The sequence below is a fragment of the Buceros rhinoceros genome, unplaced genomic scaffold (assembly GCF_000710305.1).
Source record: "Buceros rhinoceros silvestris isolate BGI_N320 unplaced genomic scaffold, ASM71030v1 scaffold10603, whole genome shotgun sequence".
NCBI classification, from domain to species: domain Eukaryota; kingdom Metazoa; phylum Chordata; class Aves; order Bucerotiformes; family Bucerotidae; genus Buceros; species Buceros rhinoceros.
The window spans coordinates 25,748-44,355 of record NW_010403118.1 but is presented as its reverse complement, the minus strand read 5'-3'; the positions used below and the strand labels follow the sequence as shown (position 1 = coordinate 44,355).

The 18,608-nt window shown below is 38.3% G+C and overlaps 1 protein-coding gene across 1 annotated transcript in view; it reads left to right on the top strand.

The window, feature by feature from the left end:
* The first annotated feature begins 8,686 nt into the window (after positions 1 to 8,686).
* The window catches only part of TBC1D15 (TBC1 domain family, member 15), a 23,526-nt gene continuing 13,604 nt past the window's right edge, over positions 8,687 to 18,608 (top strand). Inside the window, exons 1-6 of the mRNA XM_010132891.1 lie at positions 8,687 to 8,781; positions 9,022 to 9,096; positions 9,838 to 9,976; positions 12,288 to 12,498; positions 17,383 to 17,485; positions 18,442 to 18,579. Of these exons, the coding sequence (XP_010131193.1) occupies positions 8,752 to 8,781; positions 9,022 to 9,096; positions 9,838 to 9,976; positions 12,288 to 12,498; positions 17,383 to 17,485; positions 18,442 to 18,579 (696 nt within the window). The 5' untranslated portion in view covers positions 8,687 to 8,751. The remainder of the gene's footprint in view (positions 8,782 to 9,021; positions 9,097 to 9,837; positions 9,977 to 12,287; positions 12,499 to 17,382; positions 17,486 to 18,441; positions 18,580 to 18,608) is intronic.

Sequence of the window (18,608 nt, the reverse complement as noted above, 5' to 3'; positions counted from 1 at the left end):
GGTGCGGTGGCACCTCTCGGCGCCTGCTGCCGGGCCTGGCCTGCGTTCCACACCGCCCCTGCTCGCCTCCGGGCTGCGCGGAGAGATGGCCTCTGTGTGGGAAGAGGCCGCTTTCCGCCGGAGGCGGGCAGTCCCGGGGCCGGGGGATAGCCTCCCCGAGTAGGCTCTGAGGCTGAGGTGGAGGAACTTGTCCTGTCTACGTGGCCGCGTGTCCCAGAGGTGCCTGTAGACCTCACTGGCCTGCGTGCTGTCAGCGCGCAGGTACCTGACCCAGGGTCGATACAAAGCCTTGTCAGCCCGGTAATTTGGTGTTGAACGTGCTGCCGATCCTTGCTGAGTGTTCTTGAATGAAACGGTAGAGCTTGACAAGGATTCAAATATCTGTTCTGGTTTGAGGTCACAGGAGGGAAGGTATTGGCAGCCCTCTCTGCCTCCCTTCTCCCCCACCAACAGATCAGAGTTGTGTTCATGTGGTTTTATTGTAGAAATATTTTTATTCCATGACTCTGTCTTTTAAAAGTGTTATTTTGTAGTGCTGGACTTCCTGAGCGTGTGGATCCTTTATCCAGGATTTAAAATCTTAGCGTAGTGTGTAACTGTAGGTAGCCAGGGTTAGAGTATGATATTCTTCAGTTTCACTTTTCCAGCATATGGCAGGAGGTGATTATTTCAGCTCATGCTGAACTTGGCGTAAGACAACACATGTAATTAGCCATGTCTGTGCTTCTCAAAGGATGCTGAGGGTGCGTTTAGCTAGCAGGAGAATTCAGTAGAGATCATTATTGTGACAGTTTACCATATCCATTTCAACCAGAAGTGGTGGATCAGGCAGTTTGTTCAGCTGAAGTTCTTGCAATTTTAGGTTCTTTGCTGTTAGTTGCTGTAAATGTGAAGATGGCCATACTGTACTCTCCCAGCTGTTTTTAGCAATGCGCATGCGGTTTTTATGTATACAGAGAAAAGTTATTCTTCTGGTTTTGTCCATTTTTAAGTCAATCCTGCGGTTTATTGGATGATGGTAAATATTTTAATTTTGCAGCTTTTTTTTTTTCCCCACATAGGTTTTTATCAGGAAGTTTCTCCTGAAAGCAGCTATATTATCATAGTTTACATGAGAGGCTACAACTGTGGCGATTCATTGTACTTTGGTAGATGATTTGTACATTTACTATGTATTCATTGTTCTTTTTTTAAAAAAAGGTCTGTTTGCCTTAGAGACTAAATCTCTAAGGCGTTGCAAAACTCCGTGGCAGGTATTCTACATCCACAATACTAATGCAACTTGTTAACACACCTTCTAATTAAGTAACATTCTTTGCCATGTCTCTTTTGATACAGAGAAAAAACGACAGTTGTCTTTTCTCTAACTTAATGAAGTGGCTGGGCTCGTTTGATGATTCACTGCTCTCAGTAGGAGCAGTTCCAGCCATCTGTAGATCTCCTCATCTGCATGTTGCACTGCTGCTTGCTTAGATACTGTACTCATTTGATCTCTTAGTGGTTTATTTGATTAAACAAGCTGAAGAAATACTTAAAACAGTGTGTGCTTATTTTTGGCTGGTTTAGTTTTCTGTGGGTCTAGAGAGCACATTGGATCACAAGTTGTTCCTTTGGGTGGCAGCAGGGCTTTAGGACGACTCAGAAAGCAGTGAAACTTCACTCCAGGTGGCATAAGCACAGTGTAAGTCGGTACAGTCACAGCATTCTCACTTCAGGCATTTTGCACTTTGGTGTGTTTCCAAGCTATGAGTGTCCTAAATTAATTACACTTTTCCTTCTGGCTGCATAGTGTTTTAATGAGGTGTTTCAGGTGGTAAATTTCTGAAAGAGTAGCAAGCATTAGTTTGTGAGGTGTTTTAGTCTCATTTGGCAGATCTTATCACATTAATGTATTTTAAGGTATATTTTTTTTATCTGCAGAATATTACACAAAGTAATAGCCATGGAAGGCACATGGCAATGTACTAAGCAGCTGGGATAGCCTGCATTGTCTCAGCTTTAATGAAATCTTGTTTCAGCAAACCGTAATAGGTTGTGGTTTCTATTATATTTTTACCCTGTTTTCCTTCCCTTTCTCTATCACATTTTTTTATTTCTCGGACATCATTAATATCAATGGATTTGCAACCCCCTTCTATTTTATATTGTCTCTGGTTTCTGCTCAGTATGTTAATGGGATGTAAGTTATAAGTTCGCTTATGTCATGTAGCTGTAGGTACTACTTTACTTGGATTTTTGTCCCATTTGTTTTTCTTGCTGTTTCATATCTCACAAGGTACTTTTCAGTGTTTTTCTTTATATGATTAAATTGGTTCTGGAAAACTGAAGTTAGTGCTGGTGAGTTTTAGAGTCCTGACTCATTCTTTATTAATGGCTGTCTGCACTAGAACAATGTGAGCTTAGGTTTTTTGGTCTTTCTTAAGAGTTGCCAATTTTTTCTCCAAGTAACTTGGCAGTAGGGTCTTTCTTTTTCAGTGCTTTTGACTTTATGCGTGAAAGCAGGCCTCTTTTTGTTGCTTAGGAAATGACAATTTCTATTACTTATTTCAGAAAACCAACTCTCTTCTCACTCTTCTAACAGAAAACCAAGTTAGAAAACGAGATAGAAAGTTGTGTATGGGGAGAAATACAAGCTTCAATTTTAGCCTGTTAGTGTGTAGGCTATTATTACAGCTGGTCTAAAGACAGTAACAATTTTTGTTCTGTGCTCTTGGAGTTCAGAGTATCTTCAGCACGTGGGCTCTTAGATCTTTCTCAAATTACCAATTGACACATGGGCTGTCAGAGAAGTTATTTTTTGCTTGCCTGTGCCGTTGCTCTTGAAGTTAAACCTTCAGAGCTTGAACTGTCCAAACATACGAGCTTCAGGTCCGAGTTCAGATGTTTGGCCAGTTCAGCAACTAGAAGGTTCAAGTAGCACTGTAGCTACTACTAACTGAACAATAATGCTATAAATGCTGTAGTATTGGGGTGTGTGTTTGCTGTTGAGGTGGTTTTTGTTTTGTTTAATAGCCAGGACCAGCAAAGAGATTTAAAATATGGTCTGTTAAAATTAGCTTTGCATCCTTCACGTAGCTTGTTGTCACAGATATAGCAGATTATTTTAGATGTATATATTCTGTCATGTAGGCAGTGACTTGCTGCACCTTCTAGTTAAATTTGGGGGCACAGAGACTTCTGAACTATGCTTTTTTTGCCATTTTATTAAGCACTTGATTTAAAATCTTGATTATAACTTCCTCAGCCTTTTTCATGTACTAGGTACAGAATCATAATCCATTCTGAATGTATTGTATTTCATAGATTTTCTTTGTGAACAGAAGCCTTTACCTGTCTTTGCCTCTTTCGAATATAGTTAAGGTTTCATTATGCTTGAATGTGAAGCAATTCACTGATAATTCTGAAATTTTTGTATATTCTTTCTGTTTTCTGTTCATTAAGGATTTCTCTTGCGGATGTGTTCGCGGTAGAAACAGGTGTTACCACCTCAAGCCCTTACTCTTGGTACTTTGAATAGACTTGTAATTTCACTGATATCCCACTGTTGTTGCGTAAGTAGTGGAAGTAATTTTGTGGTCCAAGTGATCTGCAGTGCATCTAAGGCAGAACTTGAAAAACTTACTTTTGTCAAGTAGGAAACCTTCCTTATGATTCTTGGTGTGGCGAGCTTTCTCATATTTGTTTCAATATGAACAAGTATTAACGGGATTCTTTTTCCACACCCACCCCCCCTCCCCCACTTAGAAATTTGGTATTTGTAGGACTTTTACTCTTCTAAGACTAGCCAGGCATGAAATTTTACTGTTTTAAGAAAAGGTGTGAGCCGTAGGCTCAGCAAATAAAAGACTTACAAGATTATGGCTTTATATTTTTATTAAAATTCAAATGCCAGAAGTTGGAGCATATCTTCTGTGGAGCAGAAGATCACGTTGGTCAAGTAACGTTAGCTTGATGCTTTGCAGAGCACTCAAACATGCTGATATGTGGTCATTGAAAGCAGACTATTGATGTGCCCAGTGACAGTTTAGTGATTGATGTGTGAATAAGCTCTGATGAAACCTCAGCTATTCCAGAGAAGGAGATGGAAATTAAAGCATTGTTTTATTTTAAGCAGCAGATTTTTAAGTTGAGTTTTGTTTCTTTTAACTTTAAGCACAGTTCTAAATAAAGATACTTTCTTTTGTGGATGTAAGGTCTATCAGGACAACCATTGCCTAAAATGACTTTTTTTTATTAGCCTGTAGTTTCCTTACTGTGTTGCATCTTTTGTTTGGTTCACCTTCCGCCAGAATCTGAAAATACGATGCTGCACAGCTGCTGTATCTCTTGTTAATGTTTGCAAGCAGACCTATTTTTCCTTAATTTGTAATCTGTGGAGCATTCAGACTTTCTTACTCAGTCCCTTTCTCATGAGCATGCCTGCTTGCTGCTTTAAACGGCTGAATTTGCAGAGAGATCCTTTACCTGATTCTCTAATATGAGGCAAAAATGAAGTAACTGCTATTGAAAAGTTGTTGTAATCAGGATTTGCACAGTGCCATAATTACTTAATGGCTCCAGAGCAGTGGCTGATTCACTTTGTAAGTGCTGCAAGCTGCAGCGCCTGTCATGACAGCTTGATTGACGTCTTGGCAGAGCAGTGCTGGCCCTGAGCTGTATTCGTTGACAGAAAAGGAAAGTGAGTTGGATAAGAACATAGGGAGAGAGTATGAATTGTCTGAAGGATGAGACTGGGCAACTAGCTGGAAGAGTTGCAGTGCTTCTCCATTCCCTCAAACGTCCTGCGTTTGGCAGGTTGTTGATGTGTGAAAAAGGTAAGAGCAAAAGTATGAAGTACGAATGATCAGTGCACGTGATGTTAGCTAGTACTTCTTGCCCATCGTGGGCAGGGTGGGAAGTACATGGGTGAGGAGGGTAGGACCACCCTGTTTTGTGGTAGCCCCAGATCCTAGCTTGCCTTACTTGTTGTCTACACCTTGTTGTCCTTGGGTGCATTGTTGTCATCTTTCACTAGTTGATACCACAGGGCTGTACATTGCCATGAAATGGCAAGCATTTCATCCCAAAACTTTGCTTGTGTTCTGACATATATTGTAATTGTTGATGTGGTATGCTGAAGGCCTTCTGCTTATGTATGTCCCTGGCAATAAAAATCTACAAACATTGTCTGTTGACTGCTCACTGTAAGCAGTACAGTGAGCTGGAGATACAAATTGTCCATGCAGTGTCTATACAGTGTTAAGAATGATACACTTTATTTCTCAGAAAATGTTACCGGGACAATAATGGGACACGAGAAAGTTATCTTCTGCTGGACACAATATAAATACTTGAACAGTTTTCCAGAACCTTAGCTAGCATATGCCTTGACATGTAAACTGAGCCTACATCCTGCTGCTTCCCTCTGTTTTTTATAGTAAGTGGGTAGACAACTATTGCTTCGTGCAGCTTTCCTGAATTTTGTGCTGTGATTCCCTATTTTTATGAACCCCGTATCAGAATATGAGGTGGAATAGTGGCAGTCTCTGTGTGGCACAGCACTTTTAATGACTGGAATAAATTGTGAATTTGTCTTTGACTTCTGTTGCACCTATGGGGAAAAAACAACAACAGCAACAACAACAAAAACCTGAACAGGTCAAGGGGACAATGGTCTCATTATCCTGCCCTGCAGGGGGGATACTAGTTCCTTCTACTGTCTCCATATGTACCAGAATCTCCATGCACAGATTGTATGCACGCTTTACACAAGTACTTAATTAGTATTTTTGTGATGTTTCTGATTGTCTTCCAAGATTTGCTGTCTGTTCTCCCACACCTTACTTCAAGATGCTCATCTCACGTGTTCTGCAGTAGCCTACTGTTACTGCAGCGTATAGCAGCAGCAGCGTATGCTGCTGTGGCCTGGTTTTGGAATGCCTGTTTTCCTCCATGCGAAAGAGGTCCACGTTTGCTGATTGACCAGGTCTTTGCCTGATCGTGGGGCCACTGAGGCACTGAGCAAATACCTTTGCAGGCCACGTGGTGTGCGGGCCTGAGCTACACACAGTGTTATAGCAGTTGTCTACTGGTGTGAGTATTTTTAATTCAAATCTAACTATTGGTATACTGTCTTTCAATTTGATACTTTCCTTCGTAGTTATTACTTGTATGTGTAGTTTGGCGTTCCTTTCTCTCTTTGAATAGACTAATAGCTTGCCAGTGCTGTAATATCAGAAAACAAAAATCTATTACAAACTACATTTTTACTGTAAGGTGCTATAACAATACTTACTTAGTAGCACATTGAGTTTTCAGCTTGCTGAGAATGTTGTGTGAAATCCAGCTGCCCAGCGTGGCTAATTTTCTGGTGTTACCACAATGGAATCATATTCTTAAGGTCAGCTTATTAAAATTCAGTTATGGAGTTACCATACAAAGTACTGGTGACCAGAGCAGCTCAATATTTCAGATGATTCAAAGATGGTAGCTTCCAAATTTTTTTTGCAGTAGGATGAGCTGTTAAAGCATTTTCTGGGTAAGCTTTTAAAAGGTTAATGCCATATCTTTCTTCAAATTAGTTAGATTATTGCCTCTTCTAGACTCTCAGCTACATGTGACTGAAATGTTTTTCTTCAATGTTATAAAAAAAGGCGTGCTTTAAGCTCATTTACATGAAATACTTGATAACAGTTGGCAAAAAATAGATCAAAATTGCACCTATTGTTGAGAAAGAATACATCCCAACAGCTTGGCATTCTGGCCTTTCAACCTGGAGAAGTTTTTCTCTTGAATAACAGTAAGAGAGAAATAAGCTGCGTTGTGAGAAGTCCTCCATTTTACAGATAACCTGCAAACTTCTGAGTATGTTCTCGCTTCTTCAGTTTTATCGCCTGTTTTGGTGGACCCATGGAGCAGGGAGCTGGATCTGTTATGAAGAGCAATGTAGTATTTTTCAGTTGCATGACAACAGCGGCGTTGGGAACACCTTTTGCTTTCCTGTGAAAAGAAGCATTTGTCCTTCTGAGACATTAACAGATGGAAAATAATAAAAACAATTATTAGACTGTATACCTTCTAGACTGAGAATGTATAATTTGTGATACTTACTAACATTATTGGCAGAAATGCACTTCTGCTGGTATAACTCTGATACAAATAGAGTTTTTTTTTGTGGAACAGCTGTCCCAGTAATTGACCACTTTGGTTCATACTTTAGACTAGCTGTGGTAATAGATCAAGTCCAAATAGCTGGAAGGTAAAATTTAAATACATTCTAAGGCTACTTTGTTTAAGCAGGGACTGAATTTAAAAACAAGTATTTGGTAGAAAGAGAGGGAGGATCTTTTTTGATAGAAAAGGGGAAAAAAGCTGTAATAGAGAAGAAAGAAGGCTTTCAATATTTGAAAGGTAACTTGGTGTTAGTAACCCTTCAAGAGGGTCATTATACTAAGTGACTTCTAGAGGTTTCTTCCAAGTGATGTTTCTGTGATTAAACAGGACACTTCAGAAATTTCTAGCTTGTGTAAAGTGAAGAGACGTTTAAGAAGTAAACCTAGGACAAAAAGAACAAGTTAACTGAATTTTATTGCTATTTTTAAGCTCTTTATTCTTGTCTGGCTAGTTAATCTTGCTCACTTAAACTTCCAGCTTACTGGCCTGACTGCTAATGTGGTGATTTTAAAAACCTGACAAACAAGTAAGTTGAGAAAGAGTTACTGATCTTTTAGTACCAAAAAAATATCTATCTCTGATTAGTTAAGAATCATTAGGTTTTGTCTTTAAAAATACATATTTCTTAAGGCAGAGTTTGCAGCTTGGTTTGAAAACTAAGATAGTTATAAAAAAATACTGCTTCTATTTGATGTATTTCACTTCCACAAAAATCAGAGTTAGGTATGTTGGGGACTTTTCACTCTTCTTTTAGAGAGTTGTTTAAACCAGAACCCATTTACGTTGTTTATAGATCTTCCAAGAGTATGTGTAGCACGTAGCTTTGAAAAGCCTACTGAATTTCATGAGAAAAGAATTCTCTGATTTTCCTTTTTCTTTTAAAGAGCATGATCAGAATACTGTGAAGAGTTTTGTAAATGCTTAAATACCAAAGTTTTATGGGCAGTGTGAACCTGACACAGGCCTCTCTTTCCTAACTCTCGCATATTCTACCTTTGAAAAGGAACCTTTGCCGTCCACCCTGAATATAGGATTGGGCCATTATTTAACCTAAGGCTGCAATTTTTTATTTCTGTCGAGATTATCTTTTGTACTCTAGACTGTCCATTTTTAATTTAAATTAAGTTTATCACTTCAACATGCTTAAATGGCAAGTGGGAGAAAGGTAGACTGTAAGAAAGCCTTTTAACATTTTAAAAGCTGTGTAGTATTTCCATATGAACCTCTGGTGCTAATATAAAAAATACTAGGTATTGAATGGTTTTTTTGTGATTTACTGTCGAAGTAATAATAGTCAGTGTGCTGCTTAGAAAGTAAGTTTAACAAGTTCCATTTGCTTTTGTTTCTTGATTTAAATGAAAGACTCAGATCTTGGGGGTGGGGAGGAAGGAAATTAATAAAACCCCTAACAAGGGAGGGGTGTTCACTTTAGCTTATGCAGGTGAGTCAAAACGATAATGGCTACCACAGGAGAGAGAAAAAAATTCTAAAATCTTGGGGTTTTTTATTTCTTTACCCACTTTGTTTTAGGTCATATATGAGCAAGAAGGAGTTTACATTCATTCATCCTGCGGAAAAAATGATGACCAGGACAGCTTAATGTCAGGAATACTACGTGTCATAGAAAAGGTATTTGCATAATACAGTTATGGAAACTTCATGTATTTGTTGGCAAAGCATGTAACATGTTTGGTAAATTAAAAACAATTATAAAATTATACATGTCTTTTTAAGGATTTTTGTCAAGGAACAATGTTTGACGTAGTCTGCATTGTGTGTCTGTGTGTGTGAGTTGTACCATAATCATACCATGAGTAAATAGGATACTTTGTTGTGTAGTATAGATTTTTTTTTATCATTATATTGTAGGAAAATGAAGTAATAGTAGATTGGAGACCACTGGATGATACTTTGGATACTTCTAATATCCTCTGTGCTGGAAAGGTACGTTTGCTACTTATCAGTGTTCTTTGTGCTAGTTCTCCAGAGATTTTATTTCATGTTAACTTATATGTAGGTGATCTCATAACTGGAAACAAAATCTGTTGATGTGATTATCATTGGTATTAATAGCTATGTGTAGGAATCATATCTGTGTCCTTCAGTCCTCTTCAGATTATTGGGATGTGTGTTTAGGTGACTGTATTTAGTTTTCACTTGGTTCATGTATAAAACAGAAGGGGGCCGTCTATCTGTATGTATAGTAAAAACCAACTGAGTGTAAGTGTATCATGGTCAACAGTCCCAGCCATATACTGTGGTGTGGTCTGGTGATTCATTTTTCATAATTAGACTCAAAACAGAGAGGCACTTTTCTAGTGCAGAATAACCATAGAAGCCTATGGGGGTTCCAAGATGCAGTGATATATGGTATTTAAGCAGTATTAAGAGGATGTGACTAAAGAAGAAAGATTTAAGTTTTACATTTAAATAAAAAGCTTAGGTAGAGTCTGCAAAAGAGGCTAGGATATTTTTGAACCACATTGAATTTATAAAGTAAAACCTCTTTTCTCAGTTAAAAGTCCAAATTTCCTGTGTTGAACTGTATCATTTTTCTAAGGATTTTAATACTAATCTGTGAGCATTAAGATGCTTATTCATATTGAAGGTGAGAAACCAGCTCAATTTTCATGCCTTGTGTTTTTTGATTGTTTTCTGATTTTTTTTTTTTTTTTTTTTCCTCAGGATTCCAGTTCGGTTGTGGAATGGACTCAAACTCCTAAAGAAAAATGTTCCCGAGGAGCAGACCGTCCAAGTAGTTATGAGGCGGAGTGGGACATGGTCACCACAGTCTCTTTTAAAAAGAAACCTCATTCAAATGGAGGTACTTAAATAAGTGTGGCTTTTGTTTTGTTTTCTTTATGGTTATTTGTAACTGAAGAATTGCCTTTTAGAAGCAGTAAAATGATTTTTCTTAGGAATTAGAAAGCGGGGAGTTGTTTGTGGTAAGAGGTGAAACTCTTGGGTGTGGAAAAAAAATCACAATGGAATAGCTTCTGTCTGCCTCCAATCTACTTTTTTCTTTAAATTAATTCCTTTCAATACAGCTAGAGAGCTGTATTGAAAAATAAATGTTCAGTCTAACTTTTTCTGTAACAGTCATTAAATGACGTAGCAGTTTTGGACTGCATTGGGCTCTTGCATTCTTTCAAACAGAGGGAATTTGAACTAGATGTTGTATTAGAAAGGAAAATGTAAAAATAAGTGATTTACTACTCAATGCCTTTCCATACTGCAACAGCAGGGGGAGATGGAATGTACAGTTATGTGGTACATAGGTCTTTTTTACTGATCTTTTTTACTTCGGCAAAATAATTTTATAGCTACATAATTTTTGTTATAGTGTCTCAGTAGAGACATGCATGTAGGCCAGGGCAATCTAAGCACAGTTACAGGCAGGATAGAGGATGGATTGAGAGCAGCCCTGAGAAGAAGAGCTTGATGGTTTGCTTGATGAGAAGCTCAGCATAAGCCAGCAGGGTGCACTTGCAGCCTGGAAAGCCAACTGTAGGCTGGGCTGCATCAAGAGAACCATGGCCAGCAGGTTGAGGGAGGTTATTCTCCCCCTCTGCTCCGCCCTTATGAGACCCTACCTGAAGTACTGTGTCCAGCTCTGGGGTTCCCAACATGAGAAGAACATGGGCCTGTTGGAGAGCGTCCAGAGGAGGAACACAAAAATGATCAGAGGGATGGTGCACCTCTGTTATGAGGACAGGCTGAGAGAGTTGGGGAGAAGCCTGGAGAAGGGAAGCCTCTGGGGAGACCTTATAGCAGCCTTCCAGTTCTTAAAGGGGACTTGCAGGAAAGATGGGGAGGGACTCTTCATCAGGCAGTGTAGTGACTGGATGAGGGGTAATAGTTTGATACTGAAAGAGGATAGATTTAGATTAGATACTAGAAAGAAATTCTTTACTGTGAGGGTGGTGGAACACTGGAACCGGTTGCCCAGAGAAATTGTGGATGCCCCATCCCTGGAAGTGTTCAAGGCCAGAATGGATGGCTCTTTGAGCAGCCTGGTCTAGTAGAAGGTGTCCCTGCCCATGGCGGTGGGGTTGAAACTAGATGACCTTTGAAGGTCAGTTTCAACCTAAAGCATTCTATGTTGTGTAAAGCAAACAAACAAAACAACCTTTTTTTTCCCTGATTGTCCCATAGTATTTTTCTTTATAATACTTGGTTTCCCAGTATTATTTCTCAGCCTATAACCAGAGATCATTTTTTTTGTGCTTGTTTCACCATGTGTGTGATGATTTTCAGTGTCATCTATGTTATATAAGAATGCAAAGTTTGGATTTAAATTTATTAGAGTTTTTGGGAAACCACAGTCCTTGCTCCTAGAATACTGTGTTTGAGAGGAGCTTTTAGTGCTAGCACGATATAAAGTTAAAACCAGCATCTCTGTCAGGCATAGGATGGTTTATTATGTCACTGGTTTGTATTGATGTTTCATCTGTAGGTGTCAGAGTATATCTTCATCTAGAGTGAGTACTACTGACTGGGATTGTGTTCTTTGCCATTCACTTGCTTATTTCCGGTTGCTGTAATTCCATTGGGGCAGGCCAGGGGGTGTGCCAGATTTGCTCCAGGCAAGCTGGCAATTTTGTGTTCTCCAGTAATGTAAAATTTAATTCCTTCTTGAGTGTGTACAGTCTTGCACAGAGTGTATAAGTGCTTGCACAGTATAGGAGAAGAGAGGTGGGTGGGGAAATTCCTTCTCCCTTACTTTGGTAGGGGTCTGACAACACATGGCTAGTACTGTGTGCAGTATATAGCATGCAGTATTGTAATGTAATTGAGTAAGTAGTACTACCTGGTGGGATTCAGCTTGCTGCTGGAATTTGATAAATTTGTACATTTAACTTCTGGATAAGTTTTATAAACTGTAGGCACAGCTTTAGGGGAGCAGTCTGATGGACTTGCTCATTATTTTAGAAGTCTGTAGAAGATGAGGAGGCACAAAGAGAAATACAGAAATAGCAGTTATGGTAATTACGGTACACATTTTATTATCAGAACCAATGCTTGGATTTGTGTTTTGGATTTGTTTTTTAGGATCAGTGACAGATATAATGCATCCATAATAATTGCTAACACTGGAAGTCAAACCAAAATCATGTGGTAATTTTGTTTTTAAGATGCTACAACTCACGCAAATGGAGAAAGCAAGTGGTCATTCCTGTTCAGTTTGGCAGATTTGAAATCAATCAAACAAAACAAAGAAGGCGTGGGATGGTCTTATTTGGTGTTCTGCCTGAAGGATGATGTGAAGCTTCCAGCTCTTCACTTTCATCATGGAGATAGCAAGCTGTTGATTGAATGCCTTGAAAAGCATGTTTTGCTGAGTGAGTAAGTATCAGACAACCCTTAGTTCTGGTTTAAAATATGGATTATTTCTTTACTTTTTAAATTCTGTAATGAATTTCAGTTTAACATTTTCTGATACATTTTCTCTCCCATTTTTCACTAGTAGAAGCAATTTTTAAAATGACTGAAACTGTAATTTCACATATGCATTTGGATTGTAAGCTGAAGTTTTAAAATTGTTGGATCGAGAGGGAGGTACTGCGGTATTGCAGAGCTAATAACACTTCAACAGATAGAGGTACTACCTCAGTACCTCCTTCTTGTGGGTACAGAAGCTTCTCATGAACACTCTGTGTAAACTTAAATCCTTCATGAACCACTTCTATTAAATGGGATAATATGTGTTAAAATTTGAGATCTTCTACTTTGTGTGAAGTATGAGTATTGACATCAGTGTGTAAGGTAGCTTGTAGTACTGTCAACTAAATCAATTTGTATATAAAGTTTTCCCCCAGAATTATGTTGCCCTGTAATTTCGTGCTGTGGGGAATGTTTCACACCTGATCTTCAGTCTCCAAATCAAATTCTGAATGCAGACACTCAAAAACTGAGTTAGACCCTGTCCTGGTGTTAAATACTTGGGGTTTGTTGTGTATTTTTATTGTGTTACCTCCAAGTTTTTAGCTTTGATAAAAGCCTTTTTTTGATTGGCATAGCATAAATGTGGAATAAAAAAAAAAGTTCTGCTCTCATCCTGCAGGCATAAGTATAATTTAAGAAGGCAACAGGGTAAATAAGAGTAGGTAGAGCATGAAGAAACAGTGAGGTGTAACACCTGTTCTGTTTCCAAAAGTATTTTGTTACCATCACATACAACATAATGTGGTGACGGATTTGAAGGTGGATAGTGAACTGGTTGCAGTAATCCTTATAGAGGGCTCTTTTCACATTGGTAGCGTCAACAAGGTCATAGTTGCCTCCAAAAAGCAGGAAAGGCTGTCTCTGAGGAATACTGTTACGCTGGAGAGCAACCCAATAGAATGTGAGGGTTGTATATTCGTTGAACTGATTTGTGAAATGCTTCAACAGTGTCAAGAATGTGGTGATAGAATCAGCAGTAATCAGAAGCTGTCAACTGCATGGGAAAGGTAGCATGGTCAGTGTGACCAGCTGGTGAAATGGTAGTCGCTGTAGCATTGTATGCAAGATTTTTTTAGGCAAAAATTCTAGAATACTAGATGAGAGGCTATTAGAGAACAAGATAAAGGTGTAAGAAAATTCTCTATACAGCTGTAGATTGGGGAATCCTGGATCACAACTTAATCTTAAATCCTGAGTGTCTTCCTTAAACCTCCTTTCATTTCATTTAATTTCCTAATTTCCCTGCTTCAGCAGGTGCAGGGAAATATTGTTGTTGTGCCATTCCCCTGCCATCCTCCCCTTCCCCTGCAAGGAAATGGTTCCTTTTTGAGCATTCTGCTCTGTGTTTGTTTATTTCTACGGATGTCCTCTGACTGGTTGCTGGTAGGCAATGGCAGATTTTTGAGGCAACCTGTGTAGCAAACACTGGAAGAACACCTGTGTTGTATGGTCAGTTGTTGAAAGCTTTATACTCTATGCGATCTGTTGCCTGTGAACTGCAGCAACATATTTAAAATTTTCTAATTCCCATATTACGTATTTAATGAACAGGACCAAGCTTTAGGTAGGCCTAGAGAGCGCATTTGACAATGTGACAAACTGGTTCGCATTGACTTAATCAAAACTTTGTTCTTGTGATTTACTGTCAACTAGAAACTTGAAAATTTTAGATGAAGGTTATGTCTTATTTCCAGTTAGTCCATTTGAGGCTTTAACAAAAGCAATTTAAAATTAATGAGTTCACGCTGCTGGGTTTTTTAATTGCCACTATTTAAAGAGCTTATTATTTTAATATATACATGTGTGTATATGCATATATATATACACACACATATAAAAAGCAATAAGCGAAAGAAAACTTGATGACTAAAATGCAGTACTGCAACTACAGATCTGTAGTTGTACTTGCATTAGTTTTGTTGGAGTTCCATGTATTTAACCTTGAGACGTGGACTAAGCTTACTTTGTATTTTGTATCTTTCACTCAAAAGCATAAAATATTTACAAGATACTGCTCTGCTATATAAAAAGTTATTTTGTCTCTTCACATTTAGGAAGGTTTTTGTATCTTTTGACTTCACGGCTGAAAGCTTTTAAAAATGGGAATCTAACTAACACATCAGAATAGCTTAAACCATTTTATGAAGTTGAATCCTAAGCACCTCTAAGTCAGACTTTGAGGTTCTGTCCAGTGTTTGGTTGTCTGTTTGTTACTGCATACAATGTTAAACGGTTTGTGTTACTAAAAGGCATTATTTCCAGTTTTACTGAATCATGTGCTGCAAATGGTTATACTTCACACTGCTATGTAAAATTAATGCTTATCGGTGAGTCGCTGAATGAAAATGACATAGGTAGAGGTTTTGGTTCCTGTTTCAAACACTCTCAGTCTGTGGTGAGTAAGTGGGCACTTTACCATTCTTCCTTTATTTGACCCAATTCTTGTGTCCTTTGTAGGCTCTTGCCAGGCGGTGTGGACATTCCCTTGTGGGCCAGTGCCATACAGTAGCTGTCAGATGGGGAAGAGAGAGGCAGTCGTGTCCTCACATGTCTGGTTTTTAAAAGGCGACAATGATATAGGGTTCTAAGCATTGATGAATGCAACGGGTGGAGCTTTAAAGGAAAAAGCTGAGGCAGCTGTGGAATTTAAATATCAATGAAGCTGAGCATTGAGCTGAGCAGGAACTTCCAGGTTTAGTTTTCTTACTTAACATTCCTCTCTTCCAGTTAAGGTCTGCTTCTGACCAAATTTTCTTCTGTGGTCTAATAATGAATTATGATGATTATTTTTTTAAGGAAAGAAGAAAAACAAATGACACATAAGCTGTGGAAGTGGCAGACTTCAGTGTCTGTATGTTGTTTCCTAATGCTTATTTATGCTTTGGTACATGATTTATCTAAGCTCTCAATCTCTTTTAGGAAAAGATGCTCTCATTCACTCAGCTTTCTGGATACCACAAGCAAATACATGGCAGTGTAATTACTTGTTATCCCAACTTTTAGTTTATAATACTTGGGATATTGATGTTAAAGCAGAAAGTTTTTCTCTAAAACATCTTGCTGTCATAGGTATTTTATTTGTCTGTTCCTATTACCTCAGAAGTTTTTGCCCTTCTCTGACACCATTCCTTACAAAATGTCATGTCGTTGCAAAAATCAGTGTGTGTGAAGTGGCTAAACTTGGAACAAAATATTTGTAATTTGTTGCTTTAAAGACAATGTGCTTCCTGGTTTGGTGGCACCTGTCTAGAGAAGACACCGTGTGTACCTATGACACTGTGTAACGCAGAGGATCGTAAGTGTTCATTAAAGTGTCTAGCTCACAAATTGGCTTTGAACATTACTCAAGTAGCTTTTGATACCCAACGGGCTGTCCAGAGAGAATGTTTAATTAAAATGCAGATATGGTACAAAGTTTTTGTTCTTTTAGTTAAGGAAAATGTAATACATGACTCAGCCTTTGCCCCTGTGCTGTGTTTCAGCAAAAGCCAGTTGAGCTTCATTAACTGTTGCTGCCTCAGAACTATGACTGTGGTTCCTGGCTGTCTCAAAATGAGATCTCCTGTTGCATTTCATATCCGTCAGTGTTAACAGTGTCCTGTCCTGTTGGAATGGGAGAGAGATAAGCCTTATTAAAGTTCTTATCTTTGACTTTAATAACATGGTAGATGATGCAGGTACTAATAAAAATAAAAGTAATTTTTCTTTCAAAGACTAGAAATAGTAGATTCAAACTTTTGGAGGCAGCAACAGATAATTTATTAATTTAAGTCCGTGTGGTGGATAAGTGAGATGGTGAAGTGCTTGGCTTTCCCATGCCTAGCCACCAACTTTGAGACTTGAATGTCAGCCTGACATCTGAGCTTTTCTCTCTTCTATCATATATTGAGCTGTAAATTGGTGATTCAGGAGCTGGTTAATAAATTGATGGGGTATTTGTGCCAGAGAAGGGGAGAAGATGGCATGTTGGGGGGGTGCAGGGGTGAGAGCAGAAGAACAGGTTAAGTAACCAGGAGCAGGACTGTTCCGCTCTCTGTATTGTTATGGTTTTCATCTTCCTGTGCAAGCCTGTCAGAGAAGCAAATGATATGCTGAAGAAGAAGAGTTAGGCCAAATCAGGTTTGTGTTTGTTTAGCTTTTGGAGTCAACACAGAAAAACATCTGCAGGGCTGTACTGAGATAGTTCTCTTTCACCATACAATGGCAGTGGCGTTTAAGCTCTTTATCAGTATGAATCTTAAAATTATTCAGACAGTAGCTGTTTTAATACTGTTTGTTAGAAATTTATTGATGTGAGAATGGTAGAAAGAATTGTTTAACTGTATATGGTGACATGGGCTCTTTTCATTCCTTCATTATATTAAAGGAGTTTCAGCACATGTTGTGTTGAGGCTGACCATGTCTTACTAAATTTCCTCTCCTGTATAACCTCCTTTTTGTCCATTTTCAAATACAGAAAACTGTAGTCGAAGAGAACTTCTTTTACACGAGGGTGACAGAAGTTATCTTCCAGAGAAATTTCTCGAAAGCATCATGATTTTTCAAACAATGAGACAGTACAATTTGGAATGAAAATTATGATGACCAATCTTTTGAAAAATGAAAGTCCTGTTTTGTAGCTTGTTAGCTTGTGAACTTGTGCCAAGCACTAAGAGTGAACTTGCATAAAAACTGCTGTCTTTGCTCAAAACCTGAAATGTGACTTCATAAAACAGTAAATGTTCTAAAAACACTTTCAGGAAAACCTGGTGGTACTAGAGAAATCCTTTTTAAATTTTATTGCAGATCTCCACAGGATAAACGGATTCTTCTTGTGAATTCTCAGAACAAATCTCTGTCTCAGTCTTTTGAAAATCTCTTTGATGAACCATCATATGGCTTATTACAAGTATGTATTTTCTTTGAATTTCTTATTGTGAAGACATTTACTAAAAAATACCACCATACCACATCACACACACATTTCTTCAATTATTGCTGTTACAGAAGCATTGATTGTATCCTAAAACAGATGCTTACTATTGAAAGTACAGTTAGTTTTAAGCTGTTTTCTGTGTTTCGTAGCTTCCTCATGGTACTGTTTGAAACCTGTTCAATTTGATGTTGTTTGTGATTCTATACCTTTGGGTACAGATAGTTACAGAAAGGGGAAGAAGGAAAAATTCTAGGAGTTACCAAAACATTCTAGAGTTTTCTAGATTTCCCTTGACTAAATATTCTTTTCCTTGATATTTTCTGACAGTTTTGAAGGGATGCTGGAAATACAGCAGCAAAGAGCACAACATTGTCTAAGGGAGGGTTTTTTTTAATGCTAAAACTGCTTATCATTTGGTGGGGTTTGTGGACTTGGTGAAAGTCAGCAGCAGAATTTCCAGTGACTTGAATGAGGCCAGAGTTTTGACCCACTGATTTGTTTAATTAAAGAAGGTCTTCATAAGTGACTTACATTAATTTCTGGACTTTGTTGTCACATCAAGTTTTGTGAGAGATTCCTACAGAGTACGTGATGATTCAAGATGTGTTTTCTCTATGATGGTAGAGAAGCTAGGCATAAGGATGACTTTTTGTAGCATTAATCACTGGATAGTAAACAGTAGATCTGATTCACTTTTATACGTAGGTCATACTGAACATACTGTTACCTAATCTTTCAAATCAATCACAAGTATTGTCCTAATACTTAAAATACCTTTTGTAATCATCTAGTGAATGTAGTGTAAGAAACTACTGATACATGAAACTTCATTAACTTTGAGACCTACAGTACTCTTCCTGGTTTGCTTTTTTGAGCACAAGAATTCAAAATAATTTTGTATTTTACTTGTTTTCCTTTTTATAACACAGAAATTGAAGAAAGACCCATACACAGTAACAATGGGAAGATTTTCCAAAGTCACAAACTACATTTTTGAAAGTTTACGTTTAAGTGACCCATCAAGTCAAAGGCGACCACCATCAGAAATGGCGGACTTTCTCAGTGATGCTATTCCAGGGCTGAAGATAAATCAGCA